We start from the raw sequence: 20,395 nt of genomic DNA on the forward strand, positions 1-20,395 counted from the left end.
GAAACGTATAGATAACTGAAAGCTGGCGATTTATAGGGCACTACACCTTACCCAAATAGTCATTACCCTTCGTGAATAAAAATAATGAAAATAAATGAGAGCTAATACTAGTATATTACATGTGAAAATGAAATGCTTTCACTGTATTCAGAGGGTACGCATGTATATGCGCTTGCTTACATTTTCCATGACATACTGTAAGGCTTATTTACACATCACAATTTTATATCAGTATAAGTCGTTGTCACAACTCTTGCAGTGGCGTATTTCCAAGGAAAAAAAATTTCAATCCTACTTTCCCCTGACTTCTCTCATACATGCTGGGCTTCCCTCATACATGCTGCCGCCGATCCGACCAAAATAAGTAGGTACGGATGACTTTTATCTCTTCATTTACCCTGTGTTAGCGCTGTACAGGAATTGAACGCTTGCTGCTGGATTCCTCAACAGATTGCAGTTGAAAGCTGGGGGTCCCACCAGTAGAACACCCTGTGATCAGCCTTTTATTGGGGACCCATCCAACAGGAAGAAATTCTCCAAACCATTTAAAGTTGCACTCCATAGTTGTATTTCAGACATGTTTCTGATAAGAGAAGTACATTAAAAGCCTATTTGAAGTCCAACATGTCTTAGTTTTTCAAGTATTAGCCTCATTTGATTGTGTTGGACCATAGGGCTAGTAGCAGAAAATTGCAAAGTCCAGGTGTCATCAAGTGCTAAACCCCTTATTGATGGGTCCACTTGTCAGCATAAAATATTATATTTCTGCTGATGCAAGCACCAAAGAATAGATGCCGCCATGGATCGAGTATTGTTTAGCACCATAGATATCTGCGACTGCTATGTAGTAAGTATTCTTGAGAGAGGAGTAGTTTGGTGCTGTAGAACCCGGCTTATTATGATGTAATTTGGCACACCAATAGGCTGCTTTCACGCGGTAGTATTTTAGTCAGTATTTGGTAAGTATTTTTCATCAGTATTCGGGTGCCAAAACTAGAAGTGGGTCCAATGCATGGAAGACATGCTAATCTTTCCATTATACTTTATTTCTGTGTAGGTTCCACTCCTAGTTTTGGCTTTCCAAATTCTGATCCAAACTTCTGATCAAATACTGACCAAAATACTGTTGTGTGAAAGTGGCCATAACACAATGGTAAACAGTAAGGAATTACATAGATTATTAACACATTGAACTTGAGCACCATTTATTTATGACTTTTTTTCCCCTTCTTTTTCCAGACATTGCACTGAATTCTAACGCATACAGCATTTGACGGCTTTAGGCATCCCCTGGTCATGGACCCTTGGACGCGGCTCAAATGGTCAGTCCACCCTGTGTATGTATGTATGTATGTGTGTATGTAAGTGTGTATGTATGTATGTATGTATGTATGTATGTATGTATGTATGTATGTATGTATTTATGTATGTATGGTTACATGGTGCTCAATTATTTAATTGTGATTATGCAATCCCTTCTTTATCTTATGGAAAATCATAACCCACTATGTTGGCAGCCCGCCAGCATACCGGGTAGGGTCTGAATACGGGAGATATATCTCATTATGTATGGTCAGCTCTCAGAAAGAAACTTTGAACAAATAACTAGAAATACTCTGTAAGGGCCCATGCACACGACCGTAAAAAACCTCCGTTTTTGCGGACCGCAATTGCGGTCTGCAAAAACTGAGCCATTCACTTTCATTGAACACTGACACCTTTCCGTAGCACTACGGAAGGGTGTCAGTGCCGTGGAAATGTTCCGGAAATTATGGAACATGTCCGTTCTTTCGCATTTTGCGGGCCGTGCTCCCATACTTTGTATGGGAGAACGGCCCGAAAATGCGGCTGTCAGTCAGCGGCCAGCCGTGCCCGCAATCGTGGGCCGTGATTGCGGGCACGGTCGTGTGCATGGGGCCTAAGTAAGACTTTTAACCATAGTGAACATTGCAGAAGGCTGGGAAAGTGTGTATCGTCTTCCTATGTAATAGCACATTCATGGAAAATGGCATATTTTTGCATACCAGATGCTCACAAAAGGGATGAATTTAAATTATGTTAATATTAATCTTATGAAGTACAGTACACTTTAAACATACTTGTGTGAAGATAGCATATTAAATATTCATTAACTCTCTGTATTCTATAAGCACCACTTACTATTTCCTCTACCAAAGATCATTTCATTTCACCATTAGAACAGGAAATATATTTCCGAAGCCTGCAGAGCTAAATATGATAATGATCTTTTAGTTTTACCTCCTGCAACATATGGTTGAGTTGCACTATTTTTATTTTATAGTTATCCACAGAGATAACAAGGTTCTGCGATCCCCATTTGCAGAGTCACAACGGCTGCTTTGCCTATTGAGTTCAATGAAGAGGTGGCCAACCTATGCGTGGCCCTCTCTATTAAATAGAAAGAGCCGAGCAAGCAGCACTCGGCTTCAATGGAACGGGCTGCAATCAAGCACAGTCCTCTATCTCCATTGAATTCAATGGGGAAAATGTGAATTGGCAAACAGGGGTCATAAAGCTCTCATTTTCCCAATAGGCAGGGGTCCTAGAGGTGAGGCCTGTACCAATGGTGTCTTTATGGCATGTCATGCATTTGTAGATATATGTTTAAGGCCAGGGGCGTAGCTAAAGGCTCATGGGCCCGGGTGCAAGAATTCAGCTTGGGCCCCCTACCCCTCCCCAACACCACCATCATCAGACCCCTACACGCGCCTATGTCCAGACGCCTTGCCCAACAGCCCCCATAGTATAATGCCCCCAGACAGTATAATGCTCCCATAGCTGCCCCCACATAGTATAATGCCCCATATCGTATAATGCCCCCCCATAATAGCCCCATACCGTATAATGCTCCCCATATCAGCCCCCACAGTATAATGCCCCACATAGCTGCCCCCATACATTATAGTGCCCCCCATATCAGCCCCCATACAGTATAATGCCCCCCATATCAGCTCCCCATACAGTATAATGCCTCCCATATGAGCTCCCCATACAGTATAATGCCCCCCATATGAGCTCCCCATACAGTATAATGGCCCTCCATATCAGCTTCCCATGCAGTATAATGCCCCTCCATATCAGCTCCCATACAGTATAATGCCCCCATATCAGCTCCCCATACAGTAAAATGCCCCCTATATGAGCTCCCCATACAGTATAATGCGACCCAAATGAGATACCCATACAGTATAATCCCCCCCATATCACCCCCCATACAGTATAATTCCCCCATATCAGCCCCCATGCAGTATAATGCCCCCCATATCAGTCCCCCATACAATATAATTCCCCCACATCAGCCTCCATGCAGTATAATGCCCCCCATATTATCATCCCCATGCCATATCAGCCCCCTCTGCAGTATAATGCCCCCCCCCCGCAATATCAGCCCCCCCATACAGTATAATGCCCCCATATGTGCATAATAGAAAAATAATATAATTACTTACCTATCCTCGTTCCCACGCCAGGTGGAGGATCCTTCGCCTCCTCCAGTGTGTGCTATGAGTGACTCGGCGCACAGTGAATGCTGGATCAAGGAGACGTCAGCTCCTTGCTCCAGCATTGAATGGAACCGGGACCTCACTGAGTGACTCGCGACCCCCCCCCCCCTCGCAGGTCTTCACACGAATCCCCAGGAAGACGCGACCAACAGTGTGTAATGTATTGTGTTGTATTGTGCAGTTTGCGGTGGAGAGAGGAGGGAGGGCTGTAATTTAACGGCCCCCCCCTCTCCACCGCAAACAGCACAATACAACACAATACATTACAAGGCAACACAATACATTACAAGCCAACACAATACAACACAACACAATATATTACAGTACATTACAAGCCAACACAATACATTACAATACAGACTCTGCAGCTCACCTGGAGTCCTCCGCACCGGCTCTTCCACTGCACTAGATGGAAGATGTGTCATGTGACAACACGGTCACATGGTACACTAAGTGTACCATGTGAACGTAACCAGGAAGTGCCTGCTTCACAGCACAGAAGATTTATTTAACAAGCATGTGGTATGGCAACGGGGGCCCATAGGCTTAGCGGCCCGGTCGCAACTGCGACCGCTGCGACCCCTATAGCTACGCCACTGTTTAAGGCTATGTTACACGGCATATGTTTGAGGCAGAAAAATATGAGGCTGATTTCAAGATAAAACAGCCTTGGCATTTTGAGAGATGATTTTCGAAGCGTTTTTGGTGTTTGCAAGCATATTTTAAGGCATATTTTTCTAAGCATTTTTTGTAGTGTCAATGGAAACTCTGCTCCAAAAACACCTCAAAAAGTGACATGCCACTTCTTTTTAAGAGGAGTATTTTTACATGCCGCTTTTTCAATTCAGCAGCATAAAACTACACAGTGTATTTCCCATTGAAATCAAAGGGAAACTGTTTGCAGGCTTTTTTTGTAGTGCATTTTGGAGCGTAATACAAGCGTTTTACGCTCCAAAATATGCCTGAAAACAAGTCGTATGAACATACCTTAAAGGGATCCTGTCATCAACATCTTACCTGTTAAACTCGCCTGACCCCTCAATAGCCGCAGCTGTCCAGAGTGCGTTCCTGTTCTCTTTTTTCCTGAAGTCCTCCTCTGTCAGTAAATATAGTCGTTTAAACTTTTCCCGCCTTTTATGGTAATTATTTTTCCTCTGGGATGCAGCTTCTTAACCACGCCCCCTGCCACCACCTGTCCGGCCCTGACTGGCTAAGGAGCTATCAATCAAAAAGAAGGAGGTGGAGTCCACTCTGAGATGCTGGAGGAATGAAAACCTGACTCTTTTCAGATGAAGATTTGACTCTTTTCTGCTCATTTGCATACGGCGTGGGACCACTGAAAAACGGAATACTAAAGCTACAGAGCTTACTTAGAACATATTTATAGCTTAGATGACAATGATTTTTCACCCACTTTCACCAGGTATTGCTGGCTTTATAGCTAAAATGCTGGTGACAGGTTCCCTTTAAGAAAGGAATATCCCTCTAACAAAAAGGTATTTCCAAAAACGGACAATCTCTTGAAGTAGAATTTGCTTACGTGTAAATTCTGACTTTTAATCTCTAACAATATATCCTGAGCTCAATAATCTATAAAATCTAAGTGTATACTTCGTACTTCAGTTACATTAGCCCCCCTTATCTTCTACGCTGCAGCAGCTATGTTAGAATGAAGGGTCAGTTGTAACAGACTTATAAGACGACAGGTTGCTTTTTAAGAATGCGTTGTGTACAGTAGACAAATCCAGTATGTTCCTTGCAGTTCAGTTTCAGATTTTTTTTCCCCCTTATTTTGCTCTCATTAAATTTCCGAGACAAAGCAACAGAACTGATCAAGCTGAACGTCTTCAAAATTCCTCCACCAAGTTCGCTAATGGGCTCCTAGCAGCTGATATCAGGGAGCCATGCTACTCTGTTGCTGAGCATTTTGAGGATTAAAATATATTAACATACATCTCAACATCTGAATCCCCTTTCGCAGGATATGTTACGTCCTACCCTCAGTCGACCAGTAATGCCCACAAAACGGTTGTTTCCGTATATATACGCTAGCTCCTAACTGGCGTATATTTCACTTTGTGGGGTGTAGTAAGGTAGCGGTCCGTGTCGGGTCCCATACCTTGCCCTCCATCGGACAATTAAATACATTTAAAAAAATGAATGCGCACCTCACAGCTCCACTTCGGGTCCCCTCAAACTCCCTTCGCATGTTGCGGCTCATACAAGGTCCTGACGCCAGCCAGCGTCAGGAAGTTCTATGTGACGCAACGCTGATGATGTTGAGTGCTGGGTTGCATATAAAGCCATGATGCTACCCGGCATCAGAATCTTGTATGGGCCAAGCGGGATGTTGAAGGAGACTGAGGGTACTCTGAGCGGTGAGGTGAGTATATTTTTTTTCTATTTCACAGTAATTCTGATGGGAAGGGGGGGGGGAATGAATGGCGCATGGCTGCAGTAGTTGTGCCTCAATTATAGTGCACGATCGGCCGAAAGGTGCAACACATTTATAAAGATGCCTTCGCCTCTTAATAAATGTGTCACATTTTCGCTCATTTTCTGTCTATTAAGACTGGCGTACCATGAAATGCCAATCTTAATAAATTCCCCTTTATGTTAATTAAAAAAAGCATGAAACTTGTTTATAAAGATCTAAGACTACAGTAAGTCTATGTTCTGTAAATCTGTCTCCGCTTATTTTGTAAGAAACAAGCATAATCTTATCACTATCAGTGGAAAAATAATATATCATAAGTAATCATTCTCTTCTGCAGTAGCTAACTTGTTTATCTCATAGAGGGGAGAGATAATTTAATGACTCTGCTCCTAAATTATCCCTGCGGATAGAATCTCTATGGATTCTCCTGCTCTGCAATCCAAGAAATTAAAGTTGTTTTAATGAAATCTCTGAAATTAATTAGCATATCTTTACACTCACGCATAGGAAATATGTAAATTAATCTTATAAAAGAGAACTTGTAAGGGATTTATCTGCTTTATTTATAGCTCTTATAATAATGTTTAGCAATTTTAGGATAAAGACACAAGTGCAATATAAAAAGAGCATTTTTTATTTTCAATTATGCTTTCTGTATTATTGCCGCATTTTATTAGTAAACACCCTTTGGTAATTATTCCTAACCCATCTAGTAATCTGCCGTTAAACAACCTATTTTCAGAAGTCATTTTATGGCATATTTAGCTTTGCAGATTATCTCATATACAGAACAGCTATATACATATATATATATATATATATATATATATATATATATATATATATATATATATATATATATATATATCTCACAGTTGGGAGATTACAGGAACAATTATTGAAACTAACTGATGGTATATATACACATTGATTTCAATAGGATCACTGTTGTGCCGAGTTGCTGCGGGAAAACCAGTTGAAATATTGCAGCTTCCCCATCTTCCATGGTTGGTGTTCCCAGTTAAGAAGATTACCACATAATTGACTTGGGGTTTGCAATATTAAATGGGTTTGTCTAAACCTGACAACTCCTATAAAAAAAATTTGGTGTCTTAACCTGGTCATTTAGAGGACCGAAAATTGTACAACTGTTATGCACATTTAAGTTTTTTTTTCAATTATTATTATTATAGCCTAAATTTTACATTCATAGTAAGATGGTAAAGGGTTACTCTATCTATTATTACATTGGGATATGACTATTATAATGGGTTTCTTATAGACTCGGCATATGTGGTACAAGTTATTGTGAGTGATGAGGATAACATTAAGATATAAGATGCTCTTGGGTGACAATGAATGCTGACTATCCAATGAACATTATCAGTTTTTGAGTAGTTTGTCTAAAGCTGTTACAATAGTCTGAAAAAAAATTCTTCAGATCCCATAGGATTCTTATCCACTTGGATATCATTCTGGCTATGCAAAATAAATGGCATTAGATTTCCATATTGGTACATGCATGTAGTCCTCTAGTAATGGGTGGTGCTTGTAATATGCAAGGAGTAAAATAAATCGCTCAGATCTGACTATTCGCATTGATGGAGGAATCATCAGGCATTTCTGTTGAGCCTTATCATAGCATGGCCATCTTAACTTTGGTGGACCAGTAAGACATATTTATTTTGGTGCCAGGCCAACAAGTATATTTCAGGGATATTTGTGAAATATAACACAGCACAAACATCATCATGATCTTTATATGTAAGATTGAGGTTGCATTAAAATGACGAAGAAGATCAGATTAACAGTTAATTTTCTATATTATTTTGATACAAATATGTTCTAGTGGTAAATGAAAACTTACATAGATCCTTTATTAGTAATAGAAACACGTGCATTAATGCACTTGCTCAGTCCCAGGCAATTTCCCCGCACGTAGCAGAAGCCTTCTATAAAGACATAGCAGCCTTAGGAGGAATTATTCTCGGCTAGATGAACACAGCTCTGATGGAACCCAAGAAAACATTGCCCCATGTAGAGTGTGAAGTTATAAAAACCGCTATTGCATGGTAAAGCTAATGATATGGTTAATGGACTACAGATTTTGTAAGGAAACAGAGAATACTGTTGCTTTATTAACGTTTAACAATTTTGCAGTTTTGAAAAAATCAGTTAAACCTTAGTGAGGCGTAGAGGCGTAGAAGCTGGTGCGATTATATTAGTATTATAATACGCAGTGTCAAAATAAGACTATATTCAGACAAATGTGTTTGAAAAAGTTGTTTTTCATGTCTGATTCGCACCCGTGCGGGACCTGTGTTTGCAGATCCCTTATAGACTAGAATGTTTGGGATCTGTAAGGTTTCTGCATCTACAGATCCCGAATAGGCTGCTAATGTTGTCCTTTGGAGCTATGCATGTTACTGTGCTTTTATATAGTAATATTTTTATTACTATATTTCCACATAAATTATTGCAGCATGCTCCCTTAGATGTCATATTCAAGGCTTCCAGGGAGGGCATAAGAACCAACATACAGTCAGCAAAACAGGCCACAAAAATACTAAATTACCCATAGCGTGGCAAAGAACTAAAATAATTATTAGAAGGACTTACACATTTATGGACCAAAGATATTTAAGCACTGGACTCATTTTAGTGGTGGTGCAGGGGAGGCACCGTCTCTCTCTTCCCTTTATTTCTCTATGTACAAATCACAGCTAACAATGATCTAATAACATCTATCATTAAATATTTAAAGCCATATAAATCTCAACCTCCCAAATTTCCAATGAGCCGAAGCTCCAATATATTATATTTATATAGCTACATAGTTAGTAATTTTTACAAACAAAAGTAAAATCCCGGGCACTGACATATTTTGTATAATGTGCCCTTGTCGTAACTAATAAATGTGATTTCAATGCCACTAAAAACAATTAACCCCTCATAATCACTGTTGGAAAACACGACAAAAATGGAAATCATTGAAATAGTGAATTTACAATTTTGTTTCAGATTTGATCTTTTCACTCACCTGCTTTTCTCCACTTTGTCTTCTGTAACTTAGAAGTAGCTCCACAGCTCCCACCACTTCCTTCCTTATTGCATACAAAAGAGCATCTCCCACATATACACTGTGGCTGAGCAAAAGCTCCATGATTTCTAGGTTTTCGTTCTCTATGGCTATGAGTAGAGCGCTTCTCCCAAGTGGATCCATGCAGTTGATGTTGATATTGTAGTAGATTTCGGCTTCCTCCAGGGCATGCTTGACACTGGCATAGTCTCCCTTTTCCACAGCAATGAGGTAGGCCTTTTCTTCCTGTGATAACTCTGCCTCTGCCCGCACAATCTGCAGGGGAATCCGATCTCTGTAGGGTGAGTAATTCACCTTTTTGTAGTAAAGCTGGGCCATTGTTCATAGTGCTATTACAACCTGTAAGAGAAGAAAAATAATAGATCTGTGTAAAACTGCTATGATAATAACAATAATAATAATTGACATGACGGAGGGACAATTTTCATGTGTTAATAAATTTGCCTTAACTAAAGTGTTCATTTAGAAAATTCATAATAAAAACATGCTAGGAATTTTCTTTTGTTATCTTGGAGGTAGACTGTTAAACATATTTAAAACAGTATAAATGTACTGCATACGTTCTTTTTCCCATGTTGTTAATTACTTTTATTGTCTTCTAGATAGGCTTTAAATTTATATCATACGGATAAATATGTAAATGCAAGGAATTATTATTTCTGAAACTGTCAGAATTGAATATTTAGTTTAAAACGCTGTTAAAGAAGGACAAAATTAAAGGGGTTTTCCCATCTTATCCACAGAACATGCCATATATGTCTAAGAGGAGAGGGTCACACATGATTTGCTTCTTAACACCGCAAAAAATGCAACTCAGAAAAGATAATCTTATACTTGCCCAGGAGTCTGTGTTTCTTCATCAAGGCCGGCCTCCTGGGATGACGTTTCAACTCATGCAGCCAATCACAGGCTATAGCGGCGGTCACATGGGATGAAACGTCATTAGAAGAGGCCGGCCTGCATAATGTCAGAGGGGCACCGCTTATTAAATTACCTGTGAATGCACCAGAAAGAGAAATCTCCGACAGCTAGGTGTAGATTTCCACTATATTTTCCGCCAGTTTCTGGCAACACCTCTTTCGCAAAGCCCTGATCACTTTTTATAAAGGTTATATGGGCGGTGTAAACTTTATATATATTGCGATAAATATTGCGATTTTTGATACATTTGCAATATAAAAAATTTCCACATTTCTAAAAGTCAAGAAATTTCCCCCTACGTTCTGACTTAAAACTCTCTAATTTAAAATATCTTTAGGTTCTAGCCTCCCAAGCAGGGTTGGACTGGCCCACCAAAGAACCAGAGGATCCTCCGGTGGGCCCAGGCTCTAACAAAATAATGGGCCTTAAAGGTCCAGCAGAAGACAACCCCATTTGGAGCACTTTGGATCCAATCACTTAACCCTAGGGTCTATTTCTTATGGGATAATTCACTAATAACCTATTAGATCTTATTGATGATATGTCCTGTGTCTGCAACGATAGCAACAAGGACTATGTTGAAATTAAAACATGTTCTATACTTATAGATTTCGGAGCTTCATAATCATCTCCTCTGGTGGGCTCAAGAAACCCTAGTCTGACTCTGCTCCCAAGTATTATATTATGGTATATAACTACATACCACAATACTTTTCGCACAGAAATAGCTCTTTGAGTCATAATTCTTTACTAAGCATATCCAAAACATTATAAAAATCCACTATATTTGATATTCATTGCATATTGTAGTCTTGCAAATTGTTATTTAAGAGATATGTGTTGGCTCCTAAGCCGTCCAAAGAGGTGGTCCGGGATTGAGGACATAAAACTACTTGGAAGAGATTAAATGCATAAGCAAACATAATATTGGCAAACAATATAAAATACTACTTGTTTATCCCCCCCCCCCAAAAAAACTTGAAATGCACTACAATGCATACATAGTATTAACGTTACAAAATAAATACATAATGATTCACCAATTAGTCCCTTCCTGTCACCTCATCACTTTTATTACATAGATGTCAATTAATCTGTTAATGAGTATTATAAACTGATGGGTCTCAATTAAATCCGTTGTGCAGTGTTTTTCTAGGTAGTCCTACCCATGATTAACCCTATATGCAGAAAAGTCAGCTCCACCTCTTGCTCAGCTGTTTCCATAACCCCATAGACTTGTAGCCCTTGTTTTATGGAATGTATGTTTTGTGTTAATTTAAACTTATTAAAAATATTATTTAATTTTTACTATGCAGCTTCTATGTTCGCACTATACATAAAAGCTGCAAAGAACCACTGTAAGCTGAATCCTTCAGTCAGCTAGACCAACGGCACGGCAGACAGCGACTCCCTTCTCCCCCTAACACACAGGATAACACTAATACCGATCATATCTAAGTTTAGAATATCTTCAAACCATGACCCATTGGGGGTACATGAAAACCTGAGTTGAGAAATACTTATCTACATCACCGGGGGGAGAGGGGGGGGGGCCTTAACTCGTTTTAATGACGTGGTTCGTTCCAAGCAAAACATACTTTCAAAATACATATATAAATATACACTAGTGTTATAAAGGTTTCATAAATTCAAACACAAAGAGACAATTTCTGAAGCTTTGTGAAGACATGAGATACGATAAAACGAATACAACCCCTGGTAAAAATTATGGAATTACCACCATTAGAGGACGTTAACTCTAAATATTGTAGCAAATACAGAAATCACAGATAGGACAGAAAACAATATTTGTTTAAAATCTAAACATTCTAGCTCGGGGAAACATACTTCAAACAAATAAAATAAAATTATTTTAATTAATGGCATATTTTTTTCCAGATAAGTAGAGGAAAAAATTATGAAATCATCAACAAAATAAATCACAATTAGTACTTTGTTGCTCGTCCTCAGGCTTTCATGGCGGCCTGAATTCTTTGAGGCATGACTTAACAAATCATAAACAATATTCTTCATCAAGCTAGTTCTAGCTTTCTCGAAGAGCAGCTGATAGATCAGCTTTTCAGCATTGGGCCTTGTCATGGATCACTCAATTTTTCAGAATTGTCATCCTAAAAAATTACTTCATAATTAACCAAACCCATTTTCTTTCGATGGAACGAGAAATGTGTTCAAAATTTATTTGTGCATCTGTGTATTGACTGTACTGACAGTCCTTTACCTGACATGTAACCCCATATCATAAATGAATGGTCAAATGTAATTGTTTTCTTCTGGCAGTCATCTTTAAAGGTTTCGTCAGAACGGCAACAGACAAATGTTCCAGCATCATCTCCTTAACCAGACCAGATGGGTTACACCCTAGTGTTCTTAAAGAGCTTAGTTCAGTTATTTCTGTCCCCCTCTTCATAATATTTAGAGAGTCTCTCATGAGTGGTATAGTGCCAAGGGACTGGCGCAGGGCAAATGTGGTGCCTATTTTCAAAAAGGGCTCTAGGTCTTCGCCGGGTAATTATAGACCAGTAAGCTTAACATCCATCGTGGGGAAAATGTTTGAGGGGCTATTGAGGGACTATATACAGGATTATGTGACGATAAATAGCATTATAAGTGACAGCCAGCATGGTTTTACAAAGGACAGAAGCTGTCAAACCAACCTGATTTGTTTTTATGAAGAGGTAAGCAGAAGCCTAGACAGAGGGGCCGCTGTGGATATAGTGTTTTTGGACTTTGCAAAGGCATTTGACACTGTCCCTCATAGACGTCTAATGGGTAAATTAAGGACTATATGTTTAGAAAGTATAGTTTGTAATTGGATTGAGAATTGGCTCAAGGACCGTATCCAGAGAGTTGTGCTCAATGATTCCTACTCTGAATGGTCCCCAGTTATAAGTGGTGTACCCCAGGGTTCAGTGCTGGGACCACGATTATTCAACTTATTTATTAATGATATAGAGGATGGGATTAATAGCACTATTTCTATTTTTGCAGATGACACCAAGCTATGCAATATAGTTCAGACTATGGAAGATGTTTGTGAATTGCAGGCAGATTTAAACAAACTAAGTGTTTGGGCGTCCACTTGGCAAATGAAGTTTAATGTAGATAAATGTAAAGTTATGCATCTGGGTACGAAAAACCTGCAAGCATCATATGTCCTAGGGGGAGCTACACTGGGGGGAGTCACTTGTTGAGAAGGATCTGGGTGTACTTGTAAATGATAAACTACATTTCAGCATGCAGTGTCAATCAGCTGCTTCAAAGGCCAGGAAAATATTGTCGTGTATCAAAAGAGGCATGGACTCGCGGGACAGGGATGTAATATTACCACTTTACAAAGCATTAGTGAGGCCTCATCTAGAATATGCAGTCCAGTTCTGGGCTCCAGTTCATAGAAAGGATGCCCTGGAGTTGGAAAAAATACAAAGAAGAGCAACGAAGCTAATAAGGGGCATGGAGAATCTAAGTTATGAGGAAAGATTAAAAGAACTAAACCTATTTAGCCTTGAGAAAAGACGACTAAGGGGGGACATGATTAACTTATATAAATATATGAATGGCGCATACAAAAAATATGGTGAAATCCTGTTCCATGTAAAACCCTCTCAAAAAACAAGGGGGCACTCCCTCCGTCTGGAGAAAAAAAGGTTCAACCTGCAGAGGCGACAAGCCTTCTTTACTGTGAGAACTGTGAATCTATGGAATAGCCTACCGCAGGAGCTGGTCACAGCAGGGACAGTAGATGGCTTTAAAAAAGGCTTAGATAATTTCCTAGAACAAAAAAATATTAACTGCTATGTGTAGAAATTTTTTACTTCCCCTTTCCCATCCCACTTCCCCTTTCCCATCCCTTGGTTGAACTTGATGGACATGTGTCTTTGTTCAACCGTACAAACTATGTAACTATGTAACTATGTAACCAATGCAGATTTGTGATTCATCACCGAATATCACTTTTATTCAATCCTCCACACATCATTATGGCTTCTCTTTAGACCTTATTTTTTTCTATTTAGGTATTAGTGCTGGTTTTCATTTTGCTTTTCTATTTGTAAATACCATTTTATTCAGCTGATTTCTTAGTTCAGTCATAAACATTGACTCCTGTTTTAGCCCATTTGTTGTTTGTTTTGCTTTGTGCGTTTTCTAATTTCAAGGCATATTCTCCTGAGTTTTCTATGCAAACGATCTGACGTCTTTCTTGGTATACTCGTATGTTATCCTTTTATAAACTTGCAATTTTGTTTATACTTGCACTAAATTTGACAGATAGATAACTGGGAATAACTAACATCTTTTGCCACACTCTGTGTTAGATTTTAATCTTAAAGGTGTTTTAGGGTGCCCAATGCAGCCACCTCCACTATACTTGCTGCATAAAGCTGGTCATACACATTAAATCTATGTCGGCCAAACCCACCTATTTGGGTGGGACCCTTCGACCATTCAATGTGTATTGCAATGTCCCGACTCTCCCCCGACAGCTGATGTCAGGGGAGAGAAGGATCGGGCAGTTAAATTTCAACATACCCAATACTTTTGTTCGTACGGAGTTAAGCCGTTGCCAAAAGTAGTCTGGCAGCGACTTTCTCCTTCTCGAGAACACATGTAGGCTCGTTCGAGCATGTGTATAGGGTAATCGGGAGGAATAGCTGTCAAACGAGCATTTGGCCGACAGCTATCTAAAGTGTATGGCCAGCCTAACCGCAGCATGTAGCATAAACCGCTTGCGGTTCTCGGCCATGTGGCAGTTACTGCGGTTTGGCCATATCGTGTATGGCCACCATTAGACCCCTTTTCACACAGTGCAGATTCACTGTAGATTTTGCATGCATTTGTTAAGGTAAAACCATAATTGGATCCAAGGGGGCAGCGTATAAGTCTTTCCTTGGGGCCATGTTTGCTTGAAATTAGCCAAATTCAACAACTTGTTAAGGTTTGTAAGTACTGCCTTTTATCTGCAAACTTATTTGCATTATTAGTCTTGCATCCATATTTGTTTTAGAAATGCAAGCTACAAGGCGATTCCATATTTTTTCCCCGACATTGAGTGATTGGAATTAATGAAAGTAATTTCATTTAATTTGTTTTAGGTATGTTTCACAAAGCCAGAATGTTCAGCTTTTAAACAAACATTGTTTTGTCATATCTGTGGTTTGTATATTTGCTATGAAGTAAGGCCCTATTCACATCCCGTTTATTTCCCTACATTTGACGTCAAACGTAGACTAAAGGAAGCCTATCAGTTGCATCCATCACTGTCAGACTATAATAGTATCCATCTAATGGATTAGTCATGAAAAGCTATTGAAAAGCCTGTGGCATATATGCTAAACGCATGCCTGTGATGAATGCCATACATTGGCATATGTCACCCATATGCTCCCATGTTAAAAATACTTTTTAATGGTACTCCATTGAATGGAATAGCATTGACTATTACGCTATTCCATATTTTTCTTTTAAAAAGTATACTGACATAAGCCTGCCTGACGGAGCTCTTGGGACACGTTTAGTATCCGGGAGCTTAGGGCAAAGATAGAGTGAAAACGTAGGTGAATCTCCTCTAGTTGTGGTGATACCAAATTTTTGCCAGAGTTTGTATTATTATAAGATATATTAAACAGCTGAGGAGACGATGGGAGTTGTATTTTTTGCATCAGCATCAGCAGTAAGAATGCTGAAGATTGTCTAACTCCAAATTACTGCACTCTAGCATCCAATTCTAAACCCTCAATCCCATTTGGATGTTGCCAGCTGTTCTTTCCTTTTCTTATTTATGAGACTGTAGCGTTGGCCTTGATGTGCTTCCAAAGCTAATTAGCGATACAAGGTATGCTGGCAGATCATGCTGTTACCTAAGTGTGCAGTGTTGGCCACCGGCCCATTTGGAACTTTAGCTCTAGCATTCTGTGGTCAACAAGTAGATGCGATGATGAGCTTACATGGACATTTTACAAAGCAAAACATTGTTTTGGAAAAAAGCCCATTTTTTTTATTCCATTCACATATCTTGGCAAAAGCCTAAGAGCAGGAGGATAATCGGGGTTTCCAATGAGACAGTTAGTCTTCCTTATAAATACACAGTGTGGTGTAGGAGTAATTTATTGTACACATCTACTACCATAAATGATGGAGACAGCTAATGCATTAATAGAAGTGTCTCTCAAGTGAAGTCCTCAGGGACCTTGTCAAGGCGACAAATGTCAGATTGGTTTCTTGTACTGTTTGAGGAAAGTCTTTGTGGACTATTTGTTGGAGGAGTCTCTAATAACAAAAATGTATCTAGATTTTGGGCCAGATTTATTGATGAAAGTGTGTCTGTGTCTATCTATCTATCTATCTATCTATCTATCTATCTATCTATCTATCTATCTATCTATCTATCTATCTATCTATCTATCTATCTATCTATCTATCTATCTATCTATCTATCTATCCACACATACATACACTTAAATCCCTATCTAAAATATCATGAAGAAGGACAATTTAAAGCAGTGGAGAGTTGTTTCTTTCAAAACATTCAATAAGGCCCCATGCACACGACCGTAAAAATCGTCCGTAATTGCGGACCCTAATTACGGTGCGCAATTACGGACCCATTCACTTCTATTGAACATGGACACCTTCCCGTATATTTGTGAGAAGGTTTTCAGGCTGTAGAAATGTTCCGAAAATTATGGAACATGTCCGTTCTTTTGCTTTTTATGGGCCATGCTCCCATACTTTGCATGGGAGCACGGGCTAAAAAGGCGTGTGGCTGTTCTCGGCCTCCAGCGGCCAGCCGTGCCCCTAATCGCGGGCCGTGATTACGGGCACGGACGTGTGCATGGGGTCTAAAAGCCTTGGTCAAAATTTGCATGTGTCTGTATGTAGAACCTTTTTCACAATATAAAGCATAGGCGATGTTATGGATTGTGTGAGAATCTGCAGTACAAGAAATCATGGTGCACTCCATGTGCCGTATTACGGGGATATCCTCCTCTAGAAGTATAACTTCTAGGAAAAATATTGTTGCACACAGAATCCAGAGTCCAGTATGTGTCCAGTGTCCTTTTTAGCACTGCTCCATTAGAGCACAACTATGGTCAGGGACTAGAGTTAATTCATGTAATCTATTTGGAATCAGTTGCTCTGGCTGTAGCTTTGCCCATCTCAGACCCTAAACTGGGCATTAAAGTATGTTGACCAGAGTGTTCCTTTAAAGTTTACATGGGGCAACTCATACTAGCTGCCTATGAAGCCCTTCTCCTCAGTACAGTCCAAAGGGAGTGCATATTGCCTGAATCTGTACAAGATGTTTGGCACACCCTGTACCTACAAATAAACTGCATTCACGTAAATTATTATACTTTATGCCCATCTTGCTGCAAATTACATGCTGCATCTACTGTAAACCGAGGCTTATTATCCAAATATATTGAAGCTCTATACAAAAATCAATAGGGTAACTCTCTCCTATGATATTCTTCTAAACAAGACAAAAGGACATTAGGTCACCCCTCACATTTTGGAGAATATTTCAGATTTACCTAATGGAGATAATTAAATGAACAAATATGTAAGTTAGTAGTATATTTTGAAAAAAGGCGATGGTTCAGTGCTGTATTTAATACAAATAGAGATGCTAACAATTTTAATGTATAAAGCAATCCTTTTAACCATCCAGTCTGACTATAATGGGATGAGCCTACAACATGTTAAAGGCTATGTACGCCTTTAAATACTTTTTTTTTAAATAAAAATATGTTTCAGTGTGATTGGTGCAACGGTCCGCGGGACTGACAGGCAGTGGCGGATTAAGTAGACCATAGGCCCTGGGCTGTTACCCAAAGTTGGGCCCACCTTTTCCACCGCCGCCCTGTAACTATTGTCAACACTTCCTTTTTGTCCAGACATTAATAAATGGGTGTTACTACTCCCCTTGTCAAAAGGCTGTGTACCCACATACTGACAGTCTCCAACCATCGCTGACAGTATCGCACCGTGTAGGGACACATTCTCCTGACAAGGGGAATAGTAACACTTATTTGTCTATCAGTCCTGGACTGCACAAAGACTTTTTGTGAAATACAAGGATTTCCTATAATAAACATTTTAGGAGAGATGATAGATTGTCTATAAATCTTGTGACTCACAGGTGGCGACGTAGTTTTTTTCCTCTTTTCTACTCCATCCGGTCCAGATTTCATGACGACTTTTCCCGGCCATGACCCATTTCTGCAGAATTTGCCACTCAGATGTCTTTGGCTCCTCACTTTTCCAACATTTCCACACCTATAAACAAAGATAAAATTATCATGGTGCCACACACTGTGCCCCTAAGTATAATAGCACCAAACACTGCGCCCCTGAATAAAATAGTACCAAATGCTGGGCCCCTAAATATCATAGCACCATAGACTGCGCCCCTGAATATAATTGTGTCAAACACTGTAGAGTAAATCACCACATACACACAACCCCCTGTAGATAGAGCCACACACTGACCCCTTTAAATAGCGCTACACAGCCCTCCCCCTCTGTAAATAGTGTCACATAGCCCTTCCCCTCTCGTATATAGTGCTACACAGCAATCCCCCTTAGATATAGTGATACACAGCGCTCCCCCTTCTATATAGTGCTATACAGCAATCCCCCTTGTATATAGTGCCACATAGCACCACCCCCTTGTCTATAGTGCTACACAGTGCTTACCCCCTTGACCTGCAGCTCTTGTAATTGCTCAGTATAATGTCCCCCATAGCTGCCCCCACAGTATATTGCCAGCCATAGCTGCCCCATACAGTATAATGCCCGCATAGCTGCTACACAGTATAATGCCCTCCATAGCTGCCTCTACACAGTATAATGCCCTCCATAGCTGCCTCTACACAGTATAATGTTCCCCTTAGCTGTCCTATACAGTATAATGCCCCCATAGCTGCCACATAGTATAGTGCCCTCCATAGCTGCCTCTACACAGTATAATGCCCCCATAGCTGCCTCTACACAGTATAATGCCCTCCATAGCTGCCTCTACACAGTATAATGTTCCCCTTAGCTGTCCTATACAGTAAAGTGCCCTCCATAGCTGCCTCTAGACAGTATAATGCCCCCATAGCTGCTACACAGTATAATGCCCTCCATAGCTGCCTCTACACAGTATAATGTTCCCCTTAGCTGTCCTACACAGTATAATGCCCTCCATAGCTGCCTCTACAAAGTATAATGCCCTCCATAGCTGCCTCTACACAGTATAATGTTCCCCTTAGCTGTCCTACACAGTATAATGCCCTCCTTAGCTGCCTCTACACAGTATAATGTTCCCCTTAGCTGTCCTACACAGTATAATGCCCTCCATAGCAGCCTCTACACAGTATGATGTTCCCCTTAGCTGTCCTACACAGTATAATGCCGTCCATAGCTGCCTCTACACAGTATAATGTCCCCCTTAGCTGTCCTATACAGTATAATGCCCTCCATAGCTGCCTCTACACAGTATAATGTCCCCCTTAGCTGTCCTATACAGTATAATGCCCTCCATAGCTGCCTCTACACAGTATAATGTTCCCCTTAGCTGTCCTATACAGTATAATGCCCTCCATAGCTGCCTCTACACAGTATAATGTTCCCCTTAGCTGTCCTATACAATATAATGCCGTCCATAGCTGCCTCTACACAGTATAATGTCCCCCTTAGCTGTCCTATACAGTATAATGCCCTCCATAGCTGCCTCTACACAGTATAATGTCCCCCTTAGCTGTCCTATACAGTAGAATGCCCTCCATAGCTGCCTCTACACAGTATAATGTTCCCCTTAGCTGTCCTATACAGTATAATGCCCTCCATAGCTGCCTCTACACAGTATAATGTTCCCCTTAGCTGTCCCATACAGTATAAGTGCCCTGTCTCCTACATAATGTGATCGGCAGTGTAATGTAGATAACCGCAGTGGTTTTTATTTTGAAAAACGATAATTTTTGAGCAAGTTATAAGCAATTTTAGATTTTTGCTATTTAGCTTCTTAATGCCCAACTGGGCGTTTTTTTAACTTTTGACCAAGTGGGCGTTGTAAAGAGAAGTGTATGACGCTGCCCAATCAGCGTCATACACTTCTCTACATTCATGTCTATTTGTACTCAGCACAGTGTGATCACGCTGTGCTGTCGCATACACCCACATTAACTTTACTGAAGTGTCTTGAGAGTGAATAGACATTCCCTCCAGCCAGGACGCGATGTCTATTCACACTCCCGACACTTCGGTAAAGTTTTTGTGTGACTTACTCACACAGCACAGCGTGATCTCGCGAGTCCCAAACAAACTTTACCGAAGTGTCGGGAGTGTGAATAAACATCTCGTCCTGGCTGGAGGCAATGTCTATTCACTCTCAAGACACTTCAGTAAAGT

At 40.2% G+C, this 20,395-nt stretch overlaps 1 protein-coding gene across 1 annotated transcript in view; it reads right to left on the reverse strand.

Annotated features, from left to right (window-relative positions):
• Positions 1-20,395, reverse strand: part of TRPC5 (transient receptor potential cation channel subfamily C member 5) — a 311,378-nt gene that overhangs the window by 141,232 nt on the left and 149,751 nt on the right. Inside the window, exon 2 of the mRNA XM_075835838.1 lies at positions 9,002-9,400. Within this exon, the coding sequence (XP_075691953.1) occupies positions 9,002-9,379 (378 nt within the window). The 5' untranslated portion in view covers positions 9,380-9,400. The remainder of the gene's footprint in view (positions 1-9,001; positions 9,401-20,395) is intronic.

The sequence above is a fragment of the Rhinoderma darwinii genome, chromosome 8 (genome assembly GCF_050947455.1).
Source record: "Rhinoderma darwinii isolate aRhiDar2 chromosome 8, aRhiDar2.hap1, whole genome shotgun sequence".
Classification (NCBI taxonomy): Eukaryota; Metazoa; Chordata; class Amphibia; order Anura; family Rhinodermatidae; genus Rhinoderma; species Rhinoderma darwinii.